The sequence below is a fragment of the Hyla sarda genome, chromosome 4 (assembly GCF_029499605.1).
Source record: "Hyla sarda isolate aHylSar1 chromosome 4, aHylSar1.hap1, whole genome shotgun sequence".
Taxonomy (NCBI): Eukaryota; Metazoa; Chordata; class Amphibia; order Anura; family Hylidae; genus Hyla; species Hyla sarda.
In genome coordinates, this window is record NC_079192.1 from 384433076 (window position 1) to 384458808 (window position 25733).

Genomic DNA, 25733 nt, shown 5'->3' on the forward strand with positions numbered 1-25733 from the left:
ATCCTTTGGATAGGGGATAAGATGTCTAGGGACGTAGTACCCCTTTAAAGGGATTATCCAGAATTAGAAAAGCAAAGATGATTTCTTCCATAAACAGCACCACACTGGTCCTCAGGTTGAGTGTTGCATTGCAGCTCAGGTCCATGGAAGTGAATAGAGCCCCTTGTGACGTCACACCACACCCCCTCAATGCAAGTCAATGGGAGGGGGCGTGGCGGCAGCCACGCCCCCTCCCATAGTCTTGCATTGAGGGGGTGTGGCATGACGTCCCAACCCCCGCCAGCCAACGCTGGGGAGCTGAGTGCCCCTTTAACTTTTTCTCAAGCCGTTGGGAAACACTCGCATGTCCCAGCCTTACCGTGGGTTTGATGACCCTTAGGCTGGGTTCACACCACGTTTTTGCAATACAGTTCCCGTATACTTTTTACAATTTGAAAACCGTACGGAACCGTATTGAAAACCGTATGCATCGACTCTCCATTGAAAACAATATGCCAAAAGATGCATCCGGTTGTGTCCGTTTTGCATCCTGTACTGTTTTGTCAGTTTTTTTCCCGTACCCAAAACCGTAGCCTACCACGGTTTTTGGTCCGGGTGAAAAACCGAATTGAAAAAACTTTTTTAAAATTTAATTTAATTTTTCTTAACATAGGAGTCAATGGGAACCGTATGTGCGTACGGTTCCATCCAGTTTTCACCATATAGTTTTTGGATTTTGTGCAGTTTTTTCTTTCTTGAAAAAACAAGTGAAACTTTATTCATAATGGAGTGAAAAGTTAAAAAGTTAAAAATGTATATGGTTTTTATCTTAAAAAAATTATGCAATTTTTCAAACCGTATACTGATTAAAATTTGTACACACACGTTTTTATAGTTTAGTCCGGTTTTGAGGAATCCATTTTTTTTTGTCAAAAACCTGATACGGGAACTGTATTGGAAAAACATGGTGTGACCCAGCCTAACCGACAGCTGTCATTTCATGTCATCAGAAATGCGGTCAGACTGGGACTTGTGCGCTAAATGCAGACGCGGAAATATGCAAGTGAAAGTGAAACCAGTGAAAACCAATTTTCCTTATCTAAATGGGTCGGTCCAAAGTTTGACGTTTCTACATTTCTAACTGTTAACTATAATGCAATTTTTCCCCCCACGATTTTAAATCTACATCATAGAAAAAATAAATAAAATAGTGACACGTCCACGAAGATTCCACGTGAGGTAACCTGGATGAGGATTAGCCACACAGAATGGGGGAAATCCATGGCAGAAATCAGAGGGTACTCACCAAATGTCTGTGGCTTTTTCTCCGACAGGTAGAAGCTTATGTCTAGTTGTGACTACGAATCGGCCATTGTTGAAATCCAACTTAAGTTATCCCTCTTTTCCCCCGACATCTCCTCTCAAGGCCAAGATTCCTACGCACATTAGTTGGTCTATCCTTTAAAAGGGGACAGTTCTGATAAATTTAACGTATTTTGCAATGGGCAGTTTCAAAACCGTACAGGTAAACACCACATGATGGGCAAACGGTATACAGACATCGTAGAGCGAGGTCTACAGTCAAACCTGCCGGTTGCGGCTGAATGTCTAAGGTGTGTGGGTGCCTCCTGACTCTCCACCCACACCAAGGATGATGCCGATAGAGAGAAGGGTCAGGCATGTTGGATTTTCACTGCCCAATCTAATGGTTTTTGGAGGGATAATTGGGCACCAGAGTTGTCTGGCTGAGGTTTCCCCCTCCAAAAGGAGGACACGTGAATCTTTGGCCTCATCGAATGTTTGTGGGTATGGGGAGGTTGCGATGCTGGCGGTTATTAAAGGGTGCGTGGCCATCTGTGGTTGTTTGAGAAAGGCTTGGTAAAGTCAAAACATTTCGATATTAAAAGGGGTATGCTGGTTATAAAAACGTATCCCTAGGATAGAGGACAAGTTTTTGATGGTGGGAGGACAAACCACTATGACACCTCAAGATCTCCAGAACAGGGCCTGACTCCCCTCGGTGAGTGCCCCCACCTTCTGAGGCATACGATTCCCAGTAGAGATGGCCCACTTAGCCAACCGCCATTGAGGCTGGACATCCCAGTTGCTGGTGACTGAGCGGGCAGTCACTGCCGACACTCGGCAAGGAGAGTGGGAGAAGTGGGGGAAAGGGATCCCATAAGATTTTCTAGAACAGGGCCCGACTGAGGGGGATGAGGTTTTTCCCAAATGGAATACCCCTTTAAGAAAAATGTTTGATCTTTCCTTTGACTATATTATTGCGTCTCTCCCTCTGGCTTCTACATAGATGATTTCAGACAGGTATTTTTGATAATTTAAGGTGACTATATAGATAAATGGTGGCTGAACCTGGCAATTTTGGAGAGATTGCAAGTGCATCATAACTTTCTGTGGAAAGAAGAATCAGGTTCTTGGATTTCAACAAGGGAGATAAGACACTGCCAGATACAGTAGGTCTTATTCCTCCCACCCTATGCTGAACACATGCTGAAAACTCTGTCAAGCTGACCACACGAGGGGATCTGTCTTAAAGAGGTACTCCGCTGCTCAGTGTCTGGAACAAACTGTTCCAAACACTGGAGCCGGTAGTCACGCCCCCTCCCATAGACTTGCATTGAGGAGGCGGGCGTGACGTCATGGCAGGGGGGGGGAGGCTATGATGTCACGAGCCCCTGGTTCGCCCCAGTTTGTTCCAAACACTGGAGCAGCGGAGTACCTCTTTAAACATCTAAATTGTCTGGCCAGCTCTACTCCAAGCTAAACATGCCCCCCCCCCCCAATACTGGCTGTACCCTCTCCTCTGATGACACATCCAGGCTTCCCGTACCGCTCTATTGTTCATCTCCACCAACTTCCTTTTTCTTATTTTAAGCTACACACAACACACAGGAAAGTTACAGCAGTTAAACGTCTTGTGTCAAAGATCTCTACAAAAAAAAAAATATATATATATATATATTTGGTGAAGAAAAAAAATAAAATAAAAAACTCTCTACAAAAAGCAGCGGGCCCAATTCAGAACTATTGCAACGGCCAACCGCAAATCCTCTGTTTACCTATGGACAGGTTACTCTACTTTTCGACGTGCCACTTACTGATAGGGACCCAGAGGCCGTGCTATGTTGTGCCAAAACACCCAAAAGACCAACCTGACTGAGGAAAAAACATAAAAAGTGGACAAAATATAAATCGAGAATGCATTAAATACAAAAACATAAAGGAAAAAAACATAACCTTTAGCATTTTATGTGGAGTGGGCAGAGATCTTAAAGGGACACTAACCTAAAAGTTTATTTTGCTGCAATGGCGAATCCAATAGTATAGTTACAGCATATAATATATATATATATATATATATATATATATATATATATATATATATATATATATATATATATATATATATATATATACACATACATATATACACACACATATACACACACACATATACACACACACATATACACACACACATATATACATACACACATACACACACACACACACACACCTTTATGGTACGTTCACACGGGCAGATTTCCTGCGGAATGTACGCAGCGTATTTGCTGCGGAAAATCCACTGCGGATTTTGCTACCATTGACTTCAACGGGTCTCAAGGAAAATCTGCAAATCTGCCTCTATTGCGGATTTTCTGCTGACCCATTGAAGTCAATGGTAGCAAAATATGCTGCGGATTATCCGCAGCAAATACACTGAAAATTCCGCAGGTAATCCGCCCATGTGAACGTACCCTTCAAAGCAGTACTACGGTGGAAAACTATATATTTTTTCATATCAACTGACTCCAGAAAGTTAAAACAGATTTGTAAATTCCTTCTATTTCAAAATCTTAATCCTTCCAATACTTATCAGCTGCTGTATACCACAGAGGGAGTTGAGTTGTTCTTTTCTGTCTGACCACAGTGCCCTCTGCCGACACCTCTGTCCATGCCAGGAACTGGCCAGATTAGGAGCAAATCCCCATAGCAAACCTTTACTGCTCTGGACCGTTCATGACACGGAGCACTGTGGTCAGACTGAAAAGAACATCTCAACTTCCTCTGGAGCACACAGCAGCTGATAAGTACTGGAAGGATTAAGATTTTTTTTTAAATAGAAGTCATTTACAAAGCTGTTTAACTTTCTGGCACCTGTGGATTTGAAAAAATAAATTTAAAAAATTCCACCGGAGTACCCCTTTAAACTTATATCTCCGGGGCAGAAGTAGGTTAAAGAATCCTTTAAATGTAGCGTTGCCCCAACTTAAAGCTCTCTGACTGTTGCAAAACTACAACTCCCTGCATGCCCGGACAGCCAACGGCTGTCCGGGCATGCTGGGAGTTGTAGTTTTGCAATAGTCAGAGAGCTTTAAGTTGGGGCAACGCTACATTTAAAGGATTCTTTATAGATCTAGAGAGCAGAGGTGGTGGAAGAAGCAACACTAGACAAGTTGTATATGCAACACAACACAGACAGGAAGTGTTAGCCTAAGATAAGGAATGCAGTCCCTCCTGATGACATCCACAAATGGGAATGCAGGACAAACTGGGACCAGTCTGGGAATGCAGCAGAGAGAGAGAAAAGGCTGCCATGCCTTCAGCCCCCCCCCCCCCGATCTGCGGGAGAGGGCCTGACAGGCGCCTGTGGCTCACATCCGACCGGCCTCGCAGATCACTGCAACGGGAAGCTGACCCAGAAGTGACTGCGAAGAGCTCGGAAAACCTCAGCTCGGGGATTGCGGCAAATCATAATGCAGATTTTTTTTCAGGCGTAACGGAAAAAATGTGGGCAAGATAGGAAGTGGTCTGTGCTGAGTGTAAAGAAAGAAAAAAATAAAAAAAATAGTTCTCTATACTCGGTGATGACATCGAAAGGCACCATCAGCTTTAAAGGGGTATTCAAGGAAAATTCTCTTAAAAAAAAAAAAAAAAAAAATTAATAATAATAATAATAATAATAAATATATATATATATATATATATATATATATATATATATATATATATATATATATATATATATATATATATATATATATATTATAGGAATATGCAAATCAGCTGATTACATCACCTTTTCAGGTGATGTTCCCTGGTATCAGCTTAGCTCCAGTTACGGAATATAAAAAGCTAGTCGGGATTAATGCCAAGCCAGAACTCTCTCTCCAGAAGGAAAGAGCACCCATCTGCAGACAGCTGTTTTGGGGTACTTGCCCCTCGTCAGTACAGAGCAGGGTGATCTGGCTTGGCTGAGGGGGGGGGGGGGGGGTGGGGTGTGTGTGTGTGTGTGTGTGTGTGTATCTCTCTATATAATAAATAGATATAGCTATCTATCTCTCTATATCTATCTATTTCTATCTCAACTGGCTCCAGAAAGTTAAACAGATTTGTAATTTACTTCTATTAAAAAATCTTAATCCTTTCAATAATTATCAGTTGCTGAAGTTGAATTGTTGTTTTTTTTTGTCTGGCAACAGTGCTCTCTGCTGACATCTCTGCTCGTCTCGGGAACTGCACATGGGGGATTTGCTTCTAAACTGGGCGGTTCCCGAGACACGTGTCATCAGTAAGCACTTAAGACAGAAAAGAACAACTCAACTTCAGCAGCTCATAAGTACTGCAAGGATTAAAGGGGCACTCCGGTAAAAACCTTTTTTTTTTTTGATTTTTTTATTTTTTTTATCAACTGGTGCCAGAAAGTTAAACAGATTTGTAAATTACTTCTCATGCCCCCTCCCATTGACTTGCATTGAGGGGGACGGGGTGTGACATAATGGGGCGGTGCTAAGATGTCATGAGCTTCCGGCGCCAGCTCCAGCATCGGAACAGTTTGTTCCAAATGCTGAGCAGCGGAGTACCCCTTTAAGTCCAGGGTCAACGCATCCATCTACCAGGAGATTTTGGAGCACTTCATGCTTCCTTTCCTTTTATGCTGCATTAATGAAATACGATGACCTTTTGCACGATATTCTAGATTTTCGAGATTCCCCTGTAATTGACAGATCTGTTACCTTTCTGCCACCACTTTATTTAAAACCCCTTTTACATTAAGCCAGTTTAATGTACAGGAGTGAAATCCATTTTGAATCCACACCCAAATCTGTTGTCACCACATGTGGATTTTGCTGCAGTTTCGCAAAGAATTCAGCAGGGGGTTAAAAACCTGCTGCATGTGGTTGGACCCTTTAAGAATCGCAAATTTCTTTTTCTCACAGGTTGAACTACATTACAAAGAACATGACAGTGGGCTCAGCCTATCACTGGCCGGGGCGGGACATCGCTCCGGCCGGTGATAGGCTGACGGCTGTCCGACATTCCAGTCCCCAGCGTAAGGCCGACGTAGGTAAGTTACAGTTTATTTTCTGTATCTTTTGCAGCCCGGGCATAGGGATACAGCGTACAGCAGTGGTCTCAAATCTGCGGACCTCCAGCTGTTGCAAAACTACAACTCCCAGCATGCCCGGACAGCCGTTGGCTGTCCGGGCATGCTGGGAGTTGTAGTTTGCAACAGCTGGAGGTCTGCAGGTTGGAGACCACTGGCGTACAGTATAGTATAGTATAGTTCCAGCGCAGGCGGCCCCCAACAAAGAGGAGGAGGGCAGTGCTTGCAGGTGACATATGAGTAGTACCCAGCTGGGCTGATCATTAATTGGGGGGGGGGGGGGGGGGGGGAAGCAGAACAGCGCTGGCGGGTAACATAGGATTAGTTCCCCGATGTGGGGACAGCGCTGCGCTGGGCTGATAATACATTCCCGAGGGGGAGGGGCCCAACCGGTATTGCGGTATGGGGGAAAATTCGTATCGTGCAGCCCCAAAAAATTCGGTATGAACCGGTATACCGCTCAGCCCTAGTGTGACCATGAGGTCAGTAGTTCTAATGATTCCTCGTTAAATTGGCGTAGAGTACTATGGTGACCTACTGAAAGTTCCCGTCTGCCTCCATACCTCATACCCCTGAACTCCACCTTTTTACAGCAGATATCAAGACTGAAGGAGATAATTCGCAATACCACACCGCAACCACCGTGAGGCCCTGGAGTAATTTAAATGTGTTCCTCTCCAAACTTTAAAAAAGGGGTACTCCGGTGGAAAACATTTTTTTTTTTATCAACTGGTGCCAGAAAGTTAAACAGATTTGTAAATTACTTCTATTAAGAAATCTTTACCCTTCCAGTACTTATTAGCAGCTGTATGCTACAGAGGAAATTCTCTTCTTTTTGAATTTCTTTTTTGTCTTATCCACAGGGCTCTCTGCAGACACCTCTGTCCATGTCAGGAACTGTCCAGAGCAGCAGAGGTTTGCAATGGGAATTTTCTCCTGGTCTGGACACTTCCTGACACGGACAGAGGTGTCAGCAGAGAGCACTGTGGACAAGACAAAAAAAAAATAAAAAAATAAAAATAAAAGAATTTCCTCTGAAGTATACAGCTGCTAATAAGTAATGGAAGGGTAAAGATTTTTTTTTTTTTTTTTTTATAGAAGTCATTTACAAATCTGTTTAACTTTCTGGCACCAGTTCATTTAATAAAATAAAATAAAAAAATAAATAAAATAAAATGTTTTCCACCAGAGTACCCCTTTAATTTTTTTTTCCTGCACTGATCTAGGCGTCAAAGCCAGGCAGCAATTTAGTAGAGGAGAGACCTAAAACCAGTCTGTATGTAGCAATATGACAATTAGGGCGCTGTGGGCGTGGCTTCAGAGGGGTTAAGTGCTATACATAGCCAAACCAAAAATAAGCCAAGGTTACAAAGCAATTCTAACCAAGGAGGAACAAAGGCAAACCTGCCCAAAAAGACTGCGGCCTACACAATATATAGCGGTGTTGCCCAACCAGTGTACCAGCAGCTGTTCCAAAACTACAAATTCCAGCATGCCCAGAGAGCTTGGCATAATAAGAGTTGTAGCTTTGCAACATCTGGAGGCACGCTGGTTGGGAAACACTGGTCTATAGGCTCCCATTGTACTATATGGAATGCCTCAAAAAGCATAGCAGGATACGCAACACCTATGCAGTTCCAGCCATATAAAAGGGCACTCTAACCAAGACTGGATTAATGCGGCCCTATAGACATGCTTGTAGGGGCTCAACCTATGCCCGTCTACCAGCCCATCCACAATTAGCTGTAAAGTTGTAGCATATAAATGGTGACCAATAGAAAACACCGCAGCCATAACTTGTACATTATTGTACAATAAAAGGTTAATGGGACCAAGGCTTGTTAAAGGGAATCAGTCATCCGCGCTGACTTCTCTTAAAGGGGTACTCCCCCGCCCCAGCTCCGGAACGTTGTGTTCGCAATGCACTGGTGCGGGCTGCGGGGGGTCGTGATGTCACAGCCACGCCCCCTCAATGCAGGTCTATGGGAGGGGGCGTGGCAGCCGCCACGCCCCCTCCCATAGACTTGCATTGAGGGGGCGTGGTATCACGACCCCCGCAGCCCGCACCCAGCGTTCGGAACTGACATCTCTCTGCAATGTATAATGTCACTTAAAGGGGTACTCCAGTGGGAAATGTTTTTTTTTGTTTTTTTTAAATCAACTGATGCCACAAAGTTAAACTGATTTGTATATTACTTATATTTAAAAATCTTAATCCTCCCAGTACTTAGCTGCTGTTTACTCCACAGGAATGTGCATTTCTTTCTGGAGTTTTTTTTTCTGTCTGACCACAGTGCTCTCTGTCCGTATCAGGAACTGTCCAGAGCAGGAGAGGTTTTCTATGGGGATTTGCTTGTACTCCGGACAGTTCTTGACGTGGACCGAGGTGTCAGCAGAGAGCACTGTGGTCAGACAGAAAAGAAATACAACTTCCTCTGTAGCAAACAGCAGCTGATAAGTACTGGAAGGATTAAGATTTTTTAGTAGAAGTAATTTACAAATCTGTTTAACTTTGACACCAGTTGATTTAAAAAAAAAAAAAATTGGGGTTTTCCACCGGATTATCCACTTTAAGTCTACATGAAAGAAATGCTTAAAGGGGTATTCCAGGAAAAAAATGTTTTATATATAAATATCAACTGGCTCCAGAAAGTTAAATAGATTTGTAAATTACTTCTATTAAAAAAATCTTAATCCTTTCAGTACTTATGAGCTTCTGAAGTTAAGGTTGTTCTTTTCTGTCCAAGTGCTCTCTGATGACACATGTCTCGGGAACCGCAGAGTTTAGAAGCAAATCCCCATAGCAAACCTCTTCTAAACTGGGCGTTTCCCGAGTCAGGTGTCAGAGAGCACTTAGACAGAAAACAACAACCTTAACTTCAGAAGCTCATAAGTACAGAAAGGATTAAGATTTTTGTTAATAGAAGTAATTTACAAAACTGTTTAACTTTCTGGAGCCAGTTGATATATAAAAAAGTTTTTTCCTGGATAACCCCTTTTAGAAAGGTCTGGTGGACACGGAGAATAAAGTTGCATGCGGCACAGGTGTCGTTCACACTTTTTGTGATTACTGCTGTTATACATGGACGCGCTGCTATATAGCGGTTGCTGTGGTTTAGCGTTGCCAACATGAAGATGGGTTCGGGTTAATATTCTGCATTCAGAAGATCCCATACAATGAGGTCTGGCGGAGGGGCCAGCAGTAATCCGATATCCTGTAAATGAGGATTTCTAACTAGTGTAACTCTAGGGAGGGGAGAAAACAGTAAATCAGCTAAAACCCAGCGCTGGCCGCCAGCAGCAGAAGCCGGGATAGTAAAGAGGGATGAAGCAGCACAGACATGTACAAACCAATACCAAGAGTGCAGCAGCTGAGGAGCACATACCTGAACTCTGCTTTACCTCGCTTCTCGGAAAGGCTGCTCACCGGCTAAACGGGTCCAAGAAGTGGCCCATAGGTCATCATTATAGACAGTGGGGCCCATGGGCCATTTATATTGCACAGTGGTGTTTTCCAAACCATGTGATGCAAAACTACAACTCCCAGCCGACCATACAGCCCTCATTCAATCCCCCAGGATATAATGTAACCAACCTAAAAATCCCAAAAAGGTTCCAGAATAGTCAACCTGCAAAACCCGTTGGGAACACGATTAGTAGTGTGTTAATATAGCGAGCCGGCAATCCGCATTACTGTTGTGCTCGAAAGAGAAATGTTTGGAAACACCATGTTGTACATATGAAATCCTTATGTTAGAGCAGTGTTTCCCAACCAGGGTGCCTCCAGCTGTTGCAAAACCACAACCCTAGCCCCCCCCCCCCCCCATTCTCTGGAGTCTTTGGAACAGTCCAGATGGAGATGTCAAAAGTTAGTTTTTTATGACACGTTTCTTGTAGAAGTTTGTCCATCTCCTTCCTTAATAATTTTTACATTTAAGACGTCTATAGTTTTCTCAGAAAACGGGTGAACGCTTTAAAGATTACCTGTCATTAGGAAAATCTTTTGACATGTCCTATCGACACGCCAAAAGTTATGATCAGTGGGTGTCTGAACGATAAGGACAACTAGCCGGGAGAAGTCTGGGATACCACACGCTCCTCTCCTTGACCTCCCAACCTCCCCTCCGCCTGTGTCACGTGATCAAGACACTGATAGAAATGGCAAATTTGTCTCGATCACATGACACAGACTGGAGATAACCCACTGAGCGCAAACTTCTCCTGGCTCGTTCTCCTGATTGGCGATGGTCCGGACACTCAGCCTCCACCGATCCAAAAACTTTTGAAATGACAGTGGCCATTTAAGCTAAAAACAGTTCTTAAATATGAACCCAGTCATCACATCCATGCTGCCAAAATCATGAGTTCCTTGGGGGGTAACTAAAGGCTTCACCAGGCTTCATCTGTATAGGGAGAGATCTATCAATGGCCAGCAGGGAAAAGCCACCATGGACCACCTTAAAGCCTTAAAGGGGTACTCTGCCCCAAATCCAAAGGATAGGGGATAAGATGTCTGATTGTGGGGGCCCCGCCGCTGGGGACCCCTGCGATATGGGCTGCAGCATTCCAGACATCCAGTGCACGGAGCAAACTTCGTTCCGTGACGGATGACTGGCGATGTGGGGCAGAGGCTCGCGACGTCCCGGCCACGCCCCTTCACTGCAAGTCTATGGGAGGGGCCTTACGGCAGTCACGCCCCCTCCCATAGACTTGCATTGAGGGGGCGTGGCAGTGATCTCAGGAGCGGGGCGCAGCCATGAGGTCACGAGCAGGGCGCGACCATGAGGTCACGAGCCTCTGGCGTTGCACCTGACGCTCTGAACGAACACCGGGTGATGCAGGGAGATTGCAGGGGTCCCCAAAGGCAGGACCCCCACGATCAGTCATCTTATCCCCTATGCTTTGGATAGGGGATAAGATGTCTAAGGGCAGGCGGAATACCCCTTTAATGGTTCAGTGATGACAGGTTCCTTTAAAATTTGCCAGTGTCTAGGTTACATAGATTTTCTATAGGTCCTTACCACCAAGGCACGATGAAGACAGATTACACAATGTTTCAGAAAAAAAACACACACACACACCCACCCCAAGGAGTATGCAAAAACAAGAAATGTATAAATAATCTTAGAAGACAACTTCTACCCCAATGTCCTGCCCCAGCTCCTCTTCACATGCGTACACTATAAGCAATGGCATCTCAGTCTATATGAAGCACCAACGCATGAACATAAAAGGGTCAATCCTGTTTCAACGCCGAAGAGAATTGTCCGAAATATTGGATTAGTAATGTAAGGCTGGGTTCACACCACGTTTTTGCTACACAGTTCGCGTATACGTTTTGAATTTGAAAACCGTATGGAACCGTATTGAAAACCGTACGGAACCGTATGCCAAAAGATGCATCGGGTTGTGTCTGTTTTGCATCTTGTACGGTGTTGCCATTTTTTTTCCTGTACCCAAAACCATAACCTACCATACATTGATTTTTTTTTAACATGGGAGTCAATGGGAACAGTACAGAACTGTATGTGCATAAGGTTCCATCTGGTTTGCACCATCCATTTGACTTTTCAAAGTTTTTTCTTGGAATTTCAATCACACAAGTGAAACTTTATTCACAATGGAGTGAAAAGTTAAAAACGTATATGGTTTTTCTTAAAAAAAAAAAACACAATGTAACCGGACATCATTTTTCAAACCGTATACGGATTAAAATTGATACACACGTTTAGATATAGTTAAGTAGTCAGGTTTTGAGGAATCTTTTTTTTTTAAATCAAAAACCTGATACGGAAACTGTATTGCAAAAACATGGTGTAAACCCAGCGAGATAATTGCTGGTGTCAGACAACCCAGACTGAGCATCGTACCTGAACAGTCCGTAGTCAGGCAATGTCCCCCGACCAACCAGCCTCTCTCGGTCTATGACATGAACTTGAGGGTCCTGAGGTAGAACGTCCATAACAATCCGTCCCTTACAGCATTCACGGCAAACTTTTCTCTCGTTGTCGTAATTATGAGATTTTTCTAAAATTAGGAGTGGAGCTTAGTTTCCATTTAAGGTTCAAAAAAGAAATGAGGAGGCAGGGAGGAACGGTACTGACATCACCAATGACTGGGCTTCAGCCACAAAGAAGAGGAAGCCACTGAGCAACCTCTGAAGATATGCGAGGCATTTCCCACTGGGTGAGTGGGTGTCATCCCAGCCTGGAACCCAACAAGTTGTCCCGGATGACATATGGCAACACAGTTGTAAGAGAAGCAATACCGATGCATACAATACTGCTCGAAGCAATGCATTTAACCCGAGACACAGCGGAAGATGTACACAGCACTAATGTGAACGGGACTCAAACCCATACATGAGCCGGATTACAACAACATGTAAGCCTGCAGTGCCTTAGGCTTGTTCACACAGAAGCCTCTGCGATGCTACTTGAGTACTATCAGTCCATAGTGCAGGTAGCTTCTAATTTTACGGTTGTGGGAACGAAGCCAAGAAGTCAGTCTAGAAGGGGCGCACCAACCCGATTATCTGTTCTCTGGGGCCTCGCTTCCTAGATCCCCCTCCTATCAGTTTCCATCACTGGGAAAAATGGTTAGAAACTCACTTGACTTGTAGTATGGTGAACGCCATGTGTCAATAAAAGGGTTCTCCACTGGCCAGCGTTCGGAAGTAAATGTTCTCGGGTTGGCCACGCCCCCTCAATGCAAGTCTATGAGAGGGGGCGTACAATGTTAATTTTGACATACAATGTTAATACAGCAACCAATTAACACTAACTTGAGGGTCAAGTGTACATGATTGGCAGGTTAGGATGATGATCTAGGGAAGTAACAGTTCCATAAACTTGCATGGGACTTCCAGCAAATCCTTAGGCTACTTTCACACTACTGTTGTCAAGCCATCGGGGCTGCCAGGGAGAATAGCAAGGGGGGGGGGGGGGGGATAAAATACTGCTTGCGCCGTCTTCTCCCACTGAAAAACAGCGGCACCCGACGGCCTCCATAGACTATAATGGTGTCCATCGGGACCCACTGTTGCCCGTTGCGCCCCGTCAAAACGATGGCCGTCAAGTTTGATGGTCGTTCTTGACAGGGCGCAACGGCAGTGTGAAAGTAGCCTTAGACTGGAGGGTACAGCCATAGAATGGTACGCTGTAGTGGGTACACCCCATCACACTGCAGATGTAGTCAGTTACTTCCAACCTACAAATCCCGACAGCACATTACAGTAAAAATGCAATTAATAAACATTTCCACCATCAGACCCCAGAAGCTTACTGTCACAGGTCAGTCCCGCCAACTTCAAAGGGCCCATTTTTCTTTATCTGGGATCTAGATCTGCGCTTATTTATGAGTATTAATAAGACGGTGGCAGCGTACCAGATTCGCTCTGTAACCCTTGCAGCGCCAGCTGAAATATCTTGCCAGCCAAAGTGCTAAGCGCACAGCCTTCTGGTCCTTGCATTTCGGCTCCACGTGTAGCTGTACCTTTAACAGCAGAGCTTAGCGCCGGAGAATGAACGATTACATGGAGCTCTGGAATGCGAACTGGGTTTGTGCCTAGTGCACTGAGGGGTTGATATAAGGACACAAGGCAACCTTAGAAGCCTATCCTTTATCCTAACCGTGACATGTGGGAGAAGGTTTTTGCAGACAGGGCAAGCAGAAGGCACCGCCAGCAACCATAGTGTTAAAAGTGGCAGCTCCAGCAGATGCTCGGAGCCTCGCTGTTTGTCAGATCCTATTAAATGGTGAATTCCTGAGACATAGGAGGGTTACTGTATGCCCCAGCCGGCTAATCACAGCCCATTCGAGGGGCCCCTCCGTACCCTGACCCATATATACTAGACAGAATGAGAAAATTACAGATACCCCGCTCCTTTAAGATTAACGCGACCTGAATAACCGAGAACATGGTTTATGGAGGGAGACAGAAGATCCTTTATCTCCACATAGACATGTAACGGTATGGCAGATTTTCCCTCTTGATGTAACAAAGTAGGTCAACAAAAGTATTGGTTCAACTATTGTATACACACCATCCTTATTGGAGTCGCTCTGGGGCCCCAATTCGAAAACAGGTGTTGATTTAGACGCGGAAGCTGCAGAATTTACGACAATGAAAAAGAATAAAAAAACTTTCACACGCTGATTTTTATTGAAATAAGCTTCAAAATCAGAAACACACACACTTGAAGTGTCGCGGATTATCAGCTACATGTACGAAATAAATGCTTTCCTACAAGGCTGGGGGCTACACGGCATCTCTGACCACGACAGAGATGCAACTATTCTGCAACTATTACAAGGGCCAACGCAAAATAAATATAGATTTTTTTTTAGATTTAGCGAGTCTGTACCACAAGTAATTAACGTGGCGTGGTATTTTTTTATTTTTTTTTTTAGAGATGAGCAAACTTACAGTAAATTTGATTTGTCACGAACTTCTCGGCTCGGCAGTTGATGACTTATCCTGCATAAATTAGTTCAGCTTTCAGGTGCTCCGGTGGGCTGGAAAAGGTGGATACAGTCATAAGTCATCAACTGCCGAGCCGAGAAGCTTGTGATGAATCGAATTTACTGTAAGTTCGCTCATCACTACTTTTTTTGGTCACAAATAACGGAATTGTGGAAACATGGCGTTTTACACTGAACTTTTTACAGCAATTTTGGTCATTTGTGGTTAAAAAACAGCAGAAATAACAAAACATGGTAATTCGTTGCTGCACCGCTAAGAAGCCGTAGGGTGCATTCACACCACGTTTTTGCCTGTGGTCGGGAAACCGCATACGGCCGAAAACGAAGCCGACCGGAGGCTGCGGTTCACTCCGGTCGGCTCATAGACTTGCATTAAATACGGTTCCCGAATACGGCTGAGTGCGGGCGCCGCGATTAAGCCCCGCCCCTCTCCTCCAAACCGTATACGGGAACCGTATTTAAGAAATCGTGGTGTGAACCCAGCCTTATACCTGCCTGCAGTAGGATCCATAGTGAATGTGATTATAACCAATTCAAATCAAAATCCGCAGCTTGTTCTGCTGCAGAATAGAGAGAAATGGTCAAATCTGTCAGAAATCCGCAAGCCCAAAATGATGTTGTGGGTACCAAAGTGGATTTAGAGGCAGAGGAGGGGAGAAAAAGTAACCTCAAAAACTAGATTTAACTGATTAAATATGCAATGAAATCTACCTCAATAGCTGTGTGTGTGTATATATATATATATATATATATATATATATATATATATATATATATATATATATATATATATATATATATATATATATATTTTTTTTTTATTATTATTTTTCTTTTAGTACAGATTACGGCGGATTTTATTGCAAATTTTGATAACCATAACAAATAAATAGTTATATTTATTAATACAATTATAATTATTTTGTATTATTTTGTATCATTTTATTATTATTTTGTATCATTTTATATCATTTTATTATTATTATTATTACATTTAATTTTTTTTATTATTATAATTTTTTTTATTTTTATATTTTTATTACTATATTTAGAGATGAGCGAACTTACAGTAAATTCGATTGGTCACGAACTTCTCGGCTCGGCAGTTGATGACTTTTCCTGCATAAATTAGTTCAGCTTTCCGGTGCTCCGGTGGGCTGGAAAAGGTGGATACAGTCCTAGGAGACTCTTTCCTAGAACTGTATCCACCTTTTCAGGCCAACTGGAGCACCTGAAGGCTGAACTAATTTTACGCAGGATAAGTCATCAACTGCTGAGCCGAGAAGTTCGTGACGAAATCGAATTTACTGTATGTTCGCTCATCTCTAATTATATTTGTATGATTATTATATTTTTATGATGATTATTTTTATTATTATGAGATATATATCTATATATATATTTTTATTATTATTATTTATATATTTTTTTATTATTATTTTTATTATTATTTTAATTTAAATATATATTTTAATATATTACCTAAATTTCATTATGCGGATCTAAATACGACGTGCGAACGCATCCTTGTAATCCTTGAGGGCGGCAGGCGATATAAGGTTCCACCACCACTACGAGGGCATGCACTGCAGGCTGCCAGTCAGCCAATGGGCACAGGATGTCGTAAAACAGCCCGTCTCTGCTGAGTAGGTGACAAGGAAGCCGCAGAGACTCCGACTTCTTCCAAGCCCTATAATTATGTTAGAGGAAAATTCCAGTTTGTAAGAAGACAAATCCAGATCATGTATTAGGGACTTGCTGGTCATGAAATTACATAATACCTTATTGTAGGATTATCGCTATTTTGCCCTTCACAACCAGTATGCTTCCAGCTGTCACAAAACTACAACTCCCAGCATGCCCAGACAGCCGAAGGCTGTCTGGGCATGCTGGGAGTTGTAGTTTTGCAACAGCTGGAGGCACAACTGCCCTACACAAGTCTTATATGGATGATAGGATATTTTACGAACGATAACAGTCATCAGGATTAATAGGATTAATACATTATAATCGGCCACTTGGACAATTGGCCTTTTCGAGTGAGAAAACCTACTTAGTGCGACGAAATAACGCTTCCTATCATACCGGTAGCATCGCCTGGATGTATCCTCATGCCACCCTGCCACAGAAATAACCCACAGGCATCATTCAGAAAACATCAAACGAAATTAGACCCAAAAAGGAACAGAGTGTTCCTCAGAATGCAGACAGCGCCAGACCTCATCCCATGAAGATCCCACTGTGTCACCGGGGAGAATTCCAACGCTCGCAAGTTTAAAGGAGGCCGGGAGACCCTGAACGAAAGGGCTTCTTGTGAGCACAGGTGGCCCACTCCGGATCTGAGAGGGTTTATTCTGGAGATGGTCAACCTGGAGCGGTGGCATCCGAGACACCCACCGCGTATAGGCTGCGCTCTTATGTAGCGTCTGTGGCGGCATCAACGGCCCTGAAAACTAAAAGAAGTTTAGTGACTTCTAGATCCTGGTACTATTTGGTATTCTATATAAAAACTGCAAAAGAGTTCTATCCAGCTCACCCTTGGGATTGCGCTCGGACTGGACCAGGACTAGTCCACTTAGCACATATAATGGAGAATGTCCAGCGCCACACTCGTGCAGGGAACTTCTTTATTAGGTTGCCATGGGAAACGACAGGAACTCAAGTAATGTGACGCGTTTCGGCCCTGTGGGCCAAAACGTGTCACATTACTTGAGTTCCTGTCGTTTCCCATGGCAACCTAATAAAGAAGTTCCCTGCACGAGTGTGGGCCAAAACGCGTCCCATTACTCGAGTTCCTGTCATTTCCCATGGCAACCTAATAAAGAAGTTCCCTGCACGAGTGTGGGCCGAAACGCGTCCCATTACTCGAGTTCCTGTCGTTTCCCATGGCAACCTAATAAAGAAGTTCCCTGCACGAGTGTGGGCCGGAACGCGTCACATTACTCGAGTTCCTGTCGTTTCCCATGGCAACCTAATAAAGAAGTTCCCTGCACGAGTGTGGGCCGAAACGCGTCACATTACTCGAGTTCCTGTCGTTTCCCATGGCAACCTAATAAAGAAGTTCCCTGCACGAGTGTGGGCCGAAACGCGTCACATTACTCGAGTTCCTGTCGTTTCCCATGGCAACCTATTAAAGAAGTTCCCTGCACGAGTGTGGGCCGAAACGCGTCACATTACTCGAGTTCCTGTCGTTTCCCATGGCAACCTATTAAAGAAGTTCCCTGCACGAGTGTGGGCCGAAACGCGTCACATTACTCGAGTTCCTGTCGTTTCCCATGGCAACCTAATAAAGAAGTTCCCTGCACGAGTCTGGTGCTGGACATGCTCTTTCTATCTATATAAAAACTATATTGTATGCATTCAGTCCCCGCACTCTACACACTACAGCAAAAACACAAGACTAACCGAAAAAGTTCTGCTACATGACATTCCAGTTCAACAGGTTTTCCCCAAGTTACCCCTATCTACAGGATAGAGGATACCTAGTTGATCCATAGGGGTCCGACTGCGGGGACCCCCACACTGGTGAGAGTAGAGGTTGAAGGGGTAAGCCCCTGGAAATTATTATTTTATTTTTTTTTATATCAACTGGTGGCAGAAAGTTAAACAGATTTGTAAATTACTTTTATTAAAAAATCTTAATCCTTCCAGTACTTATCAGCTGCTGTATACTACAGAGGAAGTTCTTTTCTTTTTTTGAATTTCCTTTCTTTCTGACCACAGTGCTCTCTGCTGACACCTCTGTCCATTTTAGGAACTGTTTGCTATGGGGATTTGCTTCTACTCTGGACAGTTCCTAAAATGGACATAGGTGTCAGCAGAGAGCATCGTGGTCAGACAAAGGAAATTCAAAAAGAAAAAAATAAGAACTTCCTCTGGAACATACAGCAGCTGATAAGTACTGGAAGGGCTTAGATTTTTAAATAGAAGTAATTTACAAATCTGTTTAACTTTCTGGCACCAGTTCATTAACAAAAAATGTTTTTCCAGTGGAGTACCCCTTTAATTGTTACCAATTCCTTTTTTTCTCCCCTTACGTCTTTAGGAGGAAGGACTAATATGTGTAAGTTAGTTGGGCAGTCCAGACCATGTTGGCTGTTTCTTCTAGGTTATCCAATGTAGGAGATCACTTTGCAGATTACCAGCCGATACATTAAAGTAAATGGTATTCACACCCTTAAATTGGCTGTATACATTAGATCAATTTCAGCAGGACTAGCTGTCCATCTAATCCAGTGTTTCTTAACTAGGGTGTCTCCAGCTGTTGAAAAACTACAACCGGCACACTGGTCTATACAAATGGGAGCCAAGTGGCTTACAACTGGGGGACAAGGATAGGACTAGTAATAGTATTTAAACATGCCTAAATTCTTTTGTTCTTAAGGGGTACTCGGCCCTTAAATATCTTATAAGATGTCTGATCGCAGGGGATCCCAGAGTGCCACCTGCGCTCTCTCCTGCCTGATAGCACTCCTCTGTGTCGGATAGGATAGGAGAGAGCACAGAGGGGTGCTATCAGACAGGAGAGAGCGCAGAGGGGTGCTATCAGACAGGAGAGAGCGCAGAGGGGTGCTGACAGGAGAGAGCACAGAGGGGTGCTATCAGACAGGAGAGAGCACAGAGGGGTGCTATCAGACAGGAGAGAGCACAGAGGAGTCCTATCAGACAGGAGGGAGCACAGAGGAGTCCTATCAGACAGGAGGGAGCACAGAGGAGTCCTATCAGACAGGAGAGAGCACAGAGGAGTCCTATCAGACAGGAGAGAGCACAGAGGAGTCCTATCAGACAGGAGAGAGCACAGAGGAGTCCTATCAGACAGGAGAGAGCACAGAGGAGTCCTATCAGACAGGAGAGAGCACAGAGGAGTGCTAGCTCATCCTCACTTACTGGACTTTGTCCATGCCTGTGCTTCAGCTTGGACAAAGCCATGATTTTATAAGCCATGCTTTCTATAAAAAATAAAAAATAAATGTTCTTATGAAGTATATTAGAAAGGTTAATGTTTTGCCAAGATGTACGACATATAAAGAGCTTTTGAATCTGAGTGCCCATTTAAAGAGTCAAATTAAAAGTATACATTGAGTATATTTCCCGAAGGTTTTCACTTGCCGACTACATTCAGTCTACAGGCCCATTACGGGTACGCAGTGCTATAGGTCAGCATACAGTTTTCCTGGTAGCCCGATGTTTATATCGGCAACGTATAAACCCATATGCAATGTGAACCTAGCCATAGGCTGCTAGAGGCAAGTGATTGAATCCTAAAAATAAAAAAAATAAAAAATCTACAAAAAATAAACAAAAGAAAGTATACATAGAATTTGCTTTTTTTTTTTAAATAATAATAAAAATAATAATAATAATAATAAATATATATACACACACCCCTACAACAGATAAAAATTAACAAATAAAAAGTGTTATTAGGTTGTCGAAACCCTCAACCCGCCCCATCTCATGCAGAATAAATGCACATGGTGCAGCAAATCAAAACCAGATGCCCAATAAACCAGCACAAGAAGCAACCTAAAGAGATTAGTCGGTATAAATTGTATCAGTACGGGCACTGCCGCAGCTGTGAGAAGTGTCCAGGGGACAATACGGTCACAATGGCCAGGAGACTGTGCTGGTATACTATGGTGTTCACTTTATGTAGGTCTCCAATGGGGCCTACACCAGTGGGCTCCAAACTGTGGACGTTGACTGACCGGGCATGCTTGCAGTTGTGGTTCTACAACAGCTGGAGGCACCCTGGTTGGGAAACACTGCTATATGTCCACTTGTCTGTGGCCCCAATACAACCCTTCCTGCATCAGGAGAGGGCGATCATAGGGGCACTAGGTCTAAGGGCAGCCATTCAGAGTCTAGCCTTTATCTACCTCTAGTATAATGATGAGAGATAGGATAACACTGAACTCTCAGTGCGTACAGGAGCAAAGGTGCCGTCATGGTGGAGACTAGAGACGAGCCAAGTTACAGTCCTTCGATTCTGCACGAACCTCGCGGCTCGGCTCGCCGAGCCGCGAGGTTCGCGCAGAATCGAAGGACTGTAACTTGGCTCATCTCTAGTGGAGACGCTTGTAACATCCGTCTTCTACAACTGGGCGAGAAAATAAGAAATATACCAGTCATTTCATTCAAGGGGTCATTCAGGATTAAAAAATAAATAAAAACAAATAGAATATATATGACAGCTTTTTCCAAAAATAGCACTACACCTGTCCTCTGGTTCACTTCAACAGAACTGAGCAGTAATACTACACACAAGAATGGCGCGGTTTCTGAAAGAATCGTTTTTAAACGGTAACTCATTAAAACTAATTTTTTCTATTGCCCTCCTTATGGTAAATAAAAAAGATTTCTAATATACTTTGTAGAGATGACTTACAGTAAATTCGACTCGTCACGAACTTCTCGGCTCGGCAGTTGATGACTTTTCCTGCGTAAATTAGTTCAGCCTTCAGGTGCTCCGGTGGGCTGGAAAAGGTGGATACATTCCTAGGAAAGAGTCTCCTAGGAATGTATCCACCTTTTCCAGCCCACGGGAGCACCGGAAAGCTGAACTAATTTATGCAGGAAAAGTCATCAACTGCCGAGCCGAGAAGTTCGTGACGAATCGAATTTACTGTAAGTTCGCTCATCTCTAATACTTTGGTTAAAAAAAATAAAAATGAAAAAAAAAGAAGTTTTCTATGTTTTATTTGTGCTTGAAAAAAGCTCAAGAGCACATTTTCCCCCCATCTTATACACAGACTTAGGACCGAATCCCAAACACAGGAAGTGCAGCCTGGAGTGCTGGGGGGGGGGGGGGCCCAGCCAATAGCATATGGCAGTCAAGTGTGAGAGGAGCTATGATTGGATGAGGCTGGACACCCCCCCCTCAGCACTCCAGGCTGCACTTTCTGTGTTTGGGCTTTGGTCCAAAGTCTGTGTATGAGTTGGGGGAAAATGTGCTCTTGAGCTTTTTTAAGCACAAATAAAACATAGAAAACTTCATTTTTTAACAAATTACCGTATATACTCAAGTATAAGCCGAGTTTTTCAGCACGATTTTTTTGTGCTGAAAATGCCCCCTCGGCTTATAATCGAGTGAACTCTCCGCCTGTCAATCCCTTTAGTGGTCTTCAACCTATGGACCTCCAGATGTTGCAAAACTACAACTCCCAGCATGACCGGACTGCCATCGGCTGTCCGGGCATGCTGGGAGTTGCAGTTTTGAAACCTCTGGAGGTCCACAGGTTGAAGACCACTGCGGCCTTCGTCATCATCCAGACCCCCCCCCCCCCCTACTCACCTCCCCTCGGTGGGAAGTTAGGGTGAGCTAGTCCGGGCCATCTATGCTGCAGGGACCGTCCGGTGGGGAGGGTTAGTCGTTCCGGGCTGTCCATTTTCACTGGGGCATGCCCCGGACTAGTGACGTTGCCTTGACGACGACGCACAGGGATGCGCATGAACATCCCTGTGCGTCGTCGTCAAGGCGGACATCCAGAGGTTTCAAAACTACAACTCCAAGCCGGTGGCTGAAGGGGTTTACAGGCGGTGATGATGAAGGGGGGGGGGGGGGGGTATGATGACGGGGGACTCAATGATGACAGGAGTCTGGATGATGACATGGGGGGGGGGGGGGGGATGATGTATTTCCCACCCTAGGCTTATTGTCGAGTCAACTTTTCCTGGGTTTTTGGGGTGAAATTAGGGGCCTCGGCTTATACTCAAGTTTATACGGTAAATTAGAAATATTTTTTATTTACCATAAGGAGTGCAATAGCAAAAAATTTAATGAGAGTTACCCTTTAAGTCTTTTAGTTCTTACTATACAGGCTTCAATAAACACATGTACTTAAGGCGGTATTACAAATGGCGTAATTCTGCACTGAGAACACCCAATCCACATCTCATACGCAAATTTTGATGCAGAATCGGTTGTAGAATGGCCAACGGACTTCACTGGGAAAGAGGTGAAAGCCGCAGCAGGTTCAAAGCAAATCTGCATTAAAACCCATAGGCAAGAGATGGATTTTACGTAAAAGTATAAAAGTATCCATTACGGAAAATAAAATTTAACCTGATACATCTGGTTATAACCTATGTTATTACTTCTCTATGATGTTGAAGGGTCACTATTCTTTTACAGGTACGGGCACAGGTGTATAAGAAGTGATCCTGGAATACCCTAAAGGCAGTGTTCCTCCAACCTGTGGCCTGCTGGCAGTGGCAAAACTACAACTCCCAGCATGCCCTGACAGCCAAGGTGGGGGGGGGGGACACACACTACATGATGTGATACCTAGCACATGAGCTAAGGGTGGTGTGCATGACACTGGTATATACTGTTCATATTCCTTTCCCAGCGTGCCTCTCCTTGCCCCCCCATTCGTATAGACCAGAGTGCCTCCAGATGTAGCAGAACTACAACTCCCAGCATGCCCAGACCGCCAACAGTTGTCCGGGTATACTGGGAGTTCCAGTTTTGCAACAACTAGAGCAGTGTTTCTCAACCAGGGTGCCTCCAGCTGTTGCAAAACTACAACTCCCAGCATGCCTGGACAGCCGAAGGCTGTCCAGGCATGCTGGGCGTTGTAGTTTTGCAACAGCTGGAGGCACCCTGTTTGGAAAACACTGTTCTAATATATGGATATAGTTCTAATATATGGATATGAACAGGGACGTGCACACAGACTCAAAAGGGGGCTTGAGCCCCTGCCCTAGAATGCACTTTCTGATTGGGACCTCCGTGGGGCGATGTAGGTCAGCTGACATGACTGCTGGAGGTCCCTTACCTCAGGAATTGTGTGTTAACATACGTAAGGTTTTCACAAACATTTTTTAATGAGAAGTGCCCTTTTTTTCTACTAGAGCCCCTGCCCCCCCAAAAAAATGTCTGTGCATGTCCCTGCATATGAATATATAGTGCACAACGTTGTGTAAACTTTATAAGCCAGTAAGGGAAATCTTTTTATTTTTTTAACCTGTCCACCTTAAAAAAATAAAAAATAAAATTGTAGACAATGGAAAAACTAAAACGTCTGTAGCGCTAGTGATCAGAAACTCTCGTATAGCACTACACACGTGTGAAGCCTACCTGTCATTAAAGGTGAATTATTAGGATACGATGCGCCCTGTGTGTGTACATGAGGAGCAGCACTATTTCTGTCCAATATAGAACTTGTTTATGAAATTTTTCAACAGATTTCTGCTCTGCAGGCTACATCTCTAATTTGCACTTCTCTGAAAGCTGGTGGGCCGAGCTCCCTCCTCCAAAGACTTCTATGGCTTGTCTTGCAGACACAGGACAAACCTGAACTGATTTTAAGATAAGATTTAAAAGGGGTACTCTGGTGGAAATTATTAGCATTTTAATTATTAATTATTAGCATTTTTATTAATTATTATTATTAGCATTATTATTAGCATTATTATTATTATTATTATTATTAGCATTAGCATTATTATTAGCATTATTATTAGCATTAGCATTATTATTATTAGCATTAGCATTATTATTATTAGCATTAGCATTATTATTATTAGCATTATTATCATTAGCATTATTATCAGCATTAGCATTATTAGCATTAGCATTATTAGCATTAGCATTATTATTAGCATTAGCATTATTATTAGCATTAGCATTATTATTAGCATTAGCATTATTATTAGCATTAGCATTATTATTAGCATTAGCATTATTATTAGCATTAGCATTATTATTAGCATTAGCATTATTATTAGCATTAGCATTATTTTTATTATTATTAGTGCCAGAAAGTTAAACAGATTTGTAAATTACTTCTATTAAAAAAATCTTTACCCTTCCAGTACTTATTAGCAGCTGTATTTCTTTTCTTTTTGAATGTCTTTTTTGCCTTGACCACGGTGCTCTCTGCCGACACCAGATGCCCGTATCAGGAACTGTCCAGCGCAGGAAAAAAAAGCCTCACAGCAAACCTATGCTACTCTGGACAGTTCCTGACACGGACAGAGGTGTCAGCAGAGAACACTGTGGACAAGACAAAAAAAAAAATTCAAAAAGAAAAGAACTTCCTCTGTAGCATACAGCTGCTGATAAGTACTGAAAGGATTGAGATTTTTAGATAGAAGTCATTTACAAATCTGTTTAACTTTCTGGCACCAGTTCATTTAAAAAAATAAACTAAAAAATATTAAAGTTTTCCAGCGGAGTACCCCGTACCCCTTTAGGCAGCACAATGGGTTGTTAGGGAAAAAGGTTTGATAAAGTGAAAGGAGCATTTTTTGTCCAATAAGATGTATTAAAAACGTTTCTTATATTCCCTTGGACTATTGATGGGTCCTTGAAAAACTTTTCGACTCCCAAATGCTGCATCTTAGCTGGACGAGGTGCCAGGGAAATCATGACAGTAATAGCCCTGACCACACAGAAACTTGTCGGTGACTCAAATGGGAGTTTCCGTGCTGAAAAATCAAATCTGCCAACTAAGACCGGTATTAAAGCGAGGGACGGAATATTCTTCTATGAAGCTAGGCTGGAGAGGGTTAATTTGTCAAGAACAAACAGCTAGCTCAGCGGTCTCTAAACTGTGGACCTCCAGCCAGATGTTGTAAAACTACAACTCCCAGCATGCCCGGACAGCCAACGGCTGTCCGGGCATGCTGGGAGTTGTAGTTTTCCAACATCTGCAAGGCCGCAGTTTGGGGATATAGTGGAAGAGCTTGTCTATGAGTCCAATTGTTGCAAAACTACAACTCAAGGCAGCCAAAGGCAGTCCAGGCATGCTGGGAGTTGTAGTTTTGCACCATCTGCAGTGCATAACCTGTATATACACCTATAGAGCCCTACTGCAACTTACGCGATTCCTAAAACTTGTCCCCACTTTGATGCAAC

The 25733-nt window shown here is 43.5% G+C and overlaps 1 protein-coding gene across 7 annotated transcripts in view; it reads right to left on the reverse strand.

The window, feature by feature from the left end:
- The window catches only part of MAML1 (mastermind like transcriptional coactivator 1), a 119655-nt gene that overhangs the window by 60072 nt on the left and 33850 nt on the right, over positions 1–25733 (reverse strand). The window contains exon 2 of one of the 7 annotated variants that reach the window (XM_056517006.1): positions 14431–14493. The exons of the other annotated variants lie outside the window; for them this stretch is intronic. Coding sequence (XP_056372981.1) covers positions 14431–14433 — 3 coding nt within the window. The 5' untranslated portion in view covers positions 14434–14493. The remainder of the gene's footprint in view (positions 1–14430; positions 14494–25733) is intronic. 7 annotated transcript variants of the gene reach the window in all.